General features: G+C 39.1%; 1 protein-coding gene across 1 annotated transcript in view; it reads right to left on the bottom strand.

The window, feature by feature from the left end:
• SI (sucrase-isomaltase) overlaps nt 1-7,582 on the bottom strand; it is a 58,786-nt gene extending 51,204 nt beyond the window's left edge. Inside the window, exons 1-3 of the mRNA XM_031042688.2 lie at nt 7,459-7,582; nt 4,249-4,322; nt 85-205 (exon numbers count right to left, since the gene is read on the bottom strand). Of these exons, the coding sequence (XP_030898548.2) occupies nt 85-205; nt 4,249-4,322; nt 7,459-7,582 (319 nt within the window). The remainder of the gene's footprint in view (nt 1-84; nt 206-4,248; nt 4,323-7,458) is intronic.
• Between the last annotated feature and the right edge of the window lie 344 nt (nt 7,583-7,926).

Genomic DNA, 7,926 nt, shown 5'->3' on the forward strand with positions numbered 1-7,926 from the left:
GGAAAAAAACACATGTTGCAAAGTTATTGTGTTGAATCAGACATCAGCACAAGCCTAAATAGAGGAGCACAGCCTGTAGTTTACCTGCCCGTGTTGTTCTTGTCGATCCATCCACTTTGTACCCATGGTTTGAAGAGAAAAAACACCAGGGCACACTTGTGTCACTCTGAGGACTCCAGCAGCAGCCACGCAGATTGCAGGTGCTCTGACATGAGAGACAAAAATAGGCTGACAAATAAACCCTTTATACTAAACCAGATAAAATGCACATAGTCTGCATTTTGCCTCAAACACCAGAAACCTTAATAATATCTGAAATAAAAAAAAAAACTCCTTCTTTGAAACTCTAATGAGTGAATTCTTTAGCATCAAACGTGATACATAGAAAAGATTCTTTTCTGGATTTAGAGTAAAAACTTGCTTATTAGACATCCATTCTTTCTTAAAACCATTAGATCCACAGGAAAAAAATATTTTTTAACATCTGGTAAACATCTGGTTAAATATCCACATAAGCAAAATTGATCATTATGTGCAATATCCACATTTGGTGTTATTTTCTAATAACAGATATGTTCAGATTGGTTTTGCAGAACCTCAAATTGAGATAAATCAACATTTTTCCCCAAAAATACTCAAACAAATGAACCTGTTGTTGAAAGCATATATGTCAATGTAGTAGCACCAACCTTTATACTACCTTTCAGTAGTTTAATAAACTACAGTTCCTTTGCTTTGTTAGAAATTAACTTATTCATGCACTGTTTGCGTGACTTTTATGCTCGAAGATAAGATATGAGTAATACGTCACTAAGTTTCGTACATTTTCTCACCTTAAAAACCCAATGACTTTCTTAGGGCAAAAGGCAGTGGTAATATGATAAACCACTCCTGGCAAAGGGCAGTGTCTATAAGTGATATCAAGTACCCAAATCCAACACGGAGATCTTGAAGACTTTTCCCTTCACCTGCTGCCTAACAGCTGTTTCTGCCTTCATCTGATTGTGTTCAAACGTTTTTGGTGTTTGTGTCATGCTTATTTAAAAAAATTCTGCAGCTTTAAATAGTTGGAGATAGTCCAAAAACCTCCATTGCTGTTGTCGTTTCTGTACTTGATTTTGGGTTGTAGAACCCAACCTGGTCAGTGCAGGTCAAATGCTTTTCTCAGCTACTGAACAGGGCAAAGATAAGTCAGCTCCAGCCTGGAACCATACATGTGCTGAGGAAAAGCACAGAGGGAGCTCACAGACCCACTGGCTTGGGAAGTCTTAACACATTTATTTGGTATTTTGACTGCATGGAGCACAGAAATCTGCAAAACCCACTCAAGATAAAACCCATATTCACCAAATAGATAAATGTTTGACTCTTTGCCATGAACTCATCACATCAGAAAACATGCCTGCTGTCATTTTCATTAGGTTCCAAGCAAAAATCATGGTTGCATGAGAGATATCATTTTCCCTCACACCAATCCACAACTGAATGCACTTTCTAAGGCTGTGAAAAACCCATACTTACTTTCCACCTTCCCAGCTACCACCATGAGAACTTCATATTTCCTATTTTACAAAATATTTCAGAGTAAATGAAAGAAGAGCCAATCCTCTTCAAGACTGCAGAGATCACAACTTTGCTCCCTTACTTCAATTATTTCATACATAGGAGAATATCCTAAATACTTAAGAACAGAGTTGTTACCTCCATCCTCTTATCCCTTCCTAGACCAGTGACTGTCCCATGCAACACAGAATAGCTTGAACAACCAATTTTCTTAAAGCCTGGGAATTCAACTATCCGCATTCCCAACTTCATGAGCACACTTCTCTTTTTCCCCAGTTACTTCCGATGATTTTTTTACTATTTTCAGCATTTACTTTCCAGTCCAGTGATATTCTTCTAGCTAGATCTTACTCTAGTGGACCTGTAAGCTATACCTCTGTATTTTCATGGCACATGCTTGCTGCATAAAGAAGTAAATACAAAAGTGCAAGATCAATTATGCCTGACATTAGAAAAGGAGTAGAGTTCATCCAAAGGCACTGGAGAGGTTGTTATAAGAGCTATCATTTAATGTGAATAAAGACATGAGCTGGTCACAGTCTCTGAGCTATAAGCCTAGCATAATAGATACCAATATACAAGAACGCCAAAGAGAAAGTCAAAGCTTAATTAGAAATAATCCTGGATATGAGGAAACAGTTTACACTGGGGTACAGTATGAGATGGCTTCTGAACACTGAAGTGAGCACCAAGGATTAACCCCTGCTAGCCAGAAAAAAATAAAACCATAAACCAAAACAAAACCAATACAACCTTCCCTCAAGCTTTCAGAGGTATCAGTCCAGTAATGGCCTACACCAGCTCTGCTCATTGTAGTTCATTTTTTTACTGGTGCGTTCCTCTTGTCTAACCAAACTTCATGGCAATTTTCAACAACAGTGAATAAATAAATATCTACTTTCTTTCAGCATACCTATCTTTGTCAAGCCTGCAATTGGGTAATAAATATCTGTTTGCTTTTCATACTTCTATTTTCTGTAATCCTACTCATTTTCTGGTTTCATCTGGGACATCTTTAGTGAATAAAGATATCAAGACAGACACTAACCTGGTATACGAGCTTAGGCAAATCATACTTTTCCCAGCTGCTGTTTATTCTCTAAACCACTAATGGATGGAAACCATGGCAGAAGGTTTATTTTAAGCAGGTGTCTGTAATTTTACAGCTCTGCTGCTTGCTGTATTAGAATAGCCTGAAGAAGGACAACCAAAGAAAACAAATTGCTTCCACGATAAAATTTATATTGGATGAATGGACACACTGGTATGTGACTCTGGCTTGTGTCAGGCATAAACATAAAACCTTTCATCAGGGAACAAGTTAAAGGTGATATTTGTCTACAGTCTGCTGAAATTTGCTGCCTGGTCTTCACGAAAGAAAGAACAAATTCAGGAATCTTTTATATTACCTCTAATACCAGAGCATATACCTCAATATTCATATCTGCATCTGGTCCTTGATGATATCTTGAATTTGATTTTTTTTTAATTCTTTCTAATCAGCAATAGTAAAAACCAAGGGCAGACTCACGATGAGGATTATAGTTGCAACCAGAGGAAAATAATTTCCCACACTGAATGATGAGTGCAGCACGTAGTGCGGGGTGACTGGTAGCAATAAAAGATTAAAGTGATCTGCATGACTGTTTTTACCATGGTGTGCTTGCTCCTAGGGGAATGAAGTAACCAAAAGAGTGAAGGAACAAGCTGTGTGATCTGAGCCTTTTACTAACTTGTTCATCCGCAGGACTTTATTGAGCTATATATCATAACAAAACCCATGGCATGACAGAAGCTTTAACAACTGTCATTTCTGAAATTAGACTGGGACTTTCTTCAGAAATTGAGACAGCTGGTTAATAATTTTTTATACCCCTGTGAACGGTATAAACATCACACATCATAGTATATGCACTATTTTTTCTCCTAAGCTGCCCCCCTAAACCAAAGGATGATGCCAGATATCCTCCAGCTTTCATCAGAAAATAAGAATATCCATCATAAAGATAAAAAAATATAATAAACAATAATAGTCATTCAAAACCAACCACAATAAAAACATTCTAAATTTGAAAGCACTGAAAAATTAAGATGATACTTTTCATTGGGAATCTTAACTCCTAAATTTTTAAGCCAAAAGCCTATTTCTAAACTCTGTGCTCTCACAGGTAAAGGACACCACAACCAAGAAAGGAAGACTATGACATTCAAGTTGGTTTTAAAAAGAAACTGTGACCATGTCTCTTACATTATAAAAGTCTTGTGCATCTGGGCAAACTGAATCTTCACCTGCTATTTCTGAATGATTATAAATGCTAGTACTTGACCATCAGACAAAGATAAACTCTTAAAAGTTGTTGAAATTAGAGAGTGACTTTTTTAACTCTTTGACGCCTGACTGATTTTGCTTCCATCTATACCAAAACCAAGCTGCTGGTGTGTACTTTGGCATGATCTTCAGTCTTTGACAGCAAACTGTTACATTGGTTAGAATGATCAGATGTTCTGTCAACAAACTGAAGTGAGTTATACAGGAGCTACAGTTCTCTGCAAAGTGTTCAAACAATCATACATTAAAAAAGGTTAAGAAAACAACTGACAGAGACAAGTTACATTTTCTATAATTAAACATGAGGTTTATAGGAAAAACCCAATTTTCTGTTATTTTCTGTAATGTTTTCAGACCTTTGTTGCTACTTGATCTGGGATGCAGTCAATTCTCTCTGATGTTAGTAAGTTCTGACATTCTGGTGAAAATTCTGTTAGGGAAAGAAATTAATGGGTTATTCCAGGATTTCCAAAATGTAGCAATAACTTGACTACATATTCACTCAGTAAACATTTCTACTCATTTCTCAGCATCTTGAAACACTATTAATATTGATTTAAATGAGTGTAAACTGTTGTTAATGGAATTTATTCTTACCTTTAAAAAACTACACACAACTATTTTAGATAAAGGTATGACAATTTCGCTTCAAAGTTCTTAAAAATATGGATGGCTTTGATAAGTTTATTTCTTAAGGTATACATTACTTCTGTTTTCAGTAAGTCCTGTAGCTCAATATGAATTGCTGCTTGTTAAAATACATTATAAATTAAAATTGAAAGGACTTTATCTTAAATGGTACTGTGCTTCTGCTCTCCATGTGCTCCTGACTCTGAAATACTGTTCTTCCACTGGAGGTTGAATTAGAGCCTCAGGTAAAAGCACCATAAAGCTCCATTAAGATGCTCTGCTATATTTCACTGAACTTAAGGTGACCTCTTGGCAACTTTAGCTGACAAAAGGGGACCAAAAGGTGGGTTTCAGTTCCTCCAACCAAAGGCTCTGACCGCAGCACCCGAGTCTTGGAAGGAGGACGCAGGGACTGTGAAAACGTAGACCTTGGGCCCACTGTACATGAGGATCTGGTTCGAGACCATCATAAAAACCTGCATGTACACAAGTCCATGGGACCTTATGAAATCCATCCGCAGGTCCTGAAGGAGCTGGCGAATGAAGTTGCAAAGCCACTGGCCATCATATTTGAAAAATCATGGCAGACAGGTGAAGTTCCTGATGACTGGAAAAAGGGAAATATAACCCCCATTTTCAAGAAGGGGAAAATGGATGACACGGGGAACTAGAGACCAGTCAGTCTCACCTCTGTGCCTGGCAAAATCTGGGAGCAGATTCTCTTGGAAGGCATGCTAGGGCACATGAAAAACAACAAGGTGCTTGGTGACAGCCAGCATGGCTTTACTAGGGGAAAATCCTGCCTGACCAATTTGGTGGCCTTCTATGATGGGGCTACAAAAGTGATGGACAGGGGTGGAGCAGTTGACGTCATCTACCTGGACTTGTGCAAAGCGTTTGACACTGTCCCACATGACATCCTTGTCTCTAAATTGGAGTGTCATCAATTTGATAGGTGGACCACTCGGTGGATAAAGAACTGACTGGATGGATGCACTCAAAGAGTTGTGGTCAACAGTTCAATGTCCAGCTGGAGACCAGTAACGAGTGGTGTCCCTCAAGGATCGGTGTTGAGACCGGTCTTGTTTAATATTTTTGTCGCTGACAGGGACAATGGAATTGAGTGTGCCCTCAGCAAGTTTGCTGATGACACCAAGCTGTGTGGTTCCGTTAATACGCTGGAGGGAAGGAATGCCATCCAGAGGGACCTTGACACACTTGTGAGGTGGGCTGATGCCAACCTCATGAAGTTTAACCATGCCAAGTGCAAGGTCCTACACCTGGGTGGGAGCAATCCCAGGCACAGCTACAGGTTGGGCAAAAAGGAAATTCATGGTAGTCCTGTGGAGAAGGACTTGGGGGTGTTAGTCAATGAGAAAATGAACATGAGCCAGCAGTGCTCACTCACAGCCCAGAAAGCCAACCGTATCCTGGGCTGCATCAAGAGGAGCGTGACCAGCAGGTCAAAGGAGGTGACCCTGCCACACTACTCTGCTCTCGTGAGACCTCCCTTGGAGTATTGTGTTCAGTTCTGGTGTCCTCAACATAAAAAGGACATGGAACTGTTAGAACAAGTACAGAGGAGGGCCACGAGGATGATCAGGGGACTGGAGCACCTCCCATATGAAGACAGACTGAGAAAGTTGGGGCTGTTCAGCCTGGAGAAGAGAAGGCTGCGTGGAGACCTCATAGCAGCCTTCCAGTATCTGAAGGGGGCCTACAGGGCTGCTGGGGAGGGACTATTCATTAGGGACTGTAGTGATAGGACAAGGGGTGATGGGTTGAAACTTAAACAGCAGAGGTTTAGACTTGATCTAAGGAAGAAATTCTTTATTGTTAGGGTGGTGAGGTACTGGAATGGGTTGCCCAGGGAAGTTGTGAATGCTCCATCCCTGGCAGTGTTCAAGACCAGGTTGGATGAAGCCTTAGGTGATATGGTTTAGTGTGAAGTGTCCCTGGCCATGGCCGGGGGGGTTGGAACTAGATGATCTTGAGGTCCTTTCCAATCCTAACTATTCTATGATTCTATGATTTTACATGTATTTTGGAACACTGTATATATTTGTATGAGAACTACGAAGTGCAGAAGTCTTGTCTCAGACTGAGATGCACTCAAATACATGGAGTCACCTGTTTGCTTTGTCTGCAACATGTACACTTGTACTTTTTTCTCAGGCAGACTCCTCTTCATCTTGTGACAAAAGCAGGCAGAAAATATGCACATATTAGTCTGTATGAACAGTTTTACTATAACACAAAAGTGTTTCTTATGATTAACAATTGTTTTTATTTTATTGCTATTTCTACTTTCAAGCTTTCTGCTTCAATCCTGGCATTTAAGTGGAAATATTCATACATAAGGAACTGTATGTAAATCAGGGTGCTTTATACCACACCCCTGTAAGACAAGTGGTTTCTAATGTACCGATATATTAATATGAAACACTATATGTTGTTATGGTTATAATGTATGTTCCACACAATTTGGCTGCTTCTACAGAGTCTCCCAGATCCCTTTCTTTTTTTCAGTGTTGTCTTTTTTATATTAAAAAATTTTAAGGTAATACCGGTTCTATGTTTATAAGGGAAGTCCACTGTTGTGAAGATGAGATAGAAGGTTTTTTCACATCAATAAATTCTGAGTCATGCTATTTATCATGTCATATCCAGTAAGTTCACTCACATTATCTTTCGGTAATGATAAGAATATAACAGTAATTCTGAAAGTCAGTACTTCACAGTGCTTATAGTGATTTTTTCCCCCTCATTTGAATATATGTGTCCCTTAACAGTCTGTGTCCAACAGTGATGGAAATAATGCCAACAGTTAGTTACTGAAGTTCCATGGAATTTACAATAGTCCCAGGAAGCAGAGCTGAGCACCTCTCACTTAGAAGTTTTGCTCTGGTCCTACAGCAGCAATGGGGACCACTTACCTTTTTTTTTGACTCCAGATTGTCCTGATGCTAAAAGCCCAATGAGAACACAGGCTACGATCACCACGAGGCAGAAGAGGGCAATCAGGGTGATTTCCAGTCCACTGAACTTCCTCTTGCCCATCTAGACCCAGAGGAACACCATTGGTAAAAGGAAAACACAGATAATAGCTTGGAAAACACCAAAAATTACATTACTACTTTACTAAATCAGCAAAATTTATAAATTATTTAGGTTTTAAACCATGTCCTCTAATCCTGGGGTTTAATTAAAACATTCCTTAAGGACTATGTGCAATAAGTCTCTAATTCAGGATAATTCACACAGCATAGATTACTGCAGTTTAGTACACTAGTGGGCAATCACAGAAATGTATTTTGCTGCCTGCAGAACATTTTACACACAAAGAACAATTTCCTCCTGAGATTAACTGTGAAGTTTCTTATATGTTACTGATATTCCTGAAA

Source organism: Melopsittacus undulatus, chromosome 6, assembly GCF_012275295.1.
Source record: "Melopsittacus undulatus isolate bMelUnd1 chromosome 6, bMelUnd1.mat.Z, whole genome shotgun sequence".
In the NCBI taxonomy this organism is placed as follows: Eukaryota; Metazoa; Chordata; class Aves; order Psittaciformes; family Psittaculidae; genus Melopsittacus; species Melopsittacus undulatus.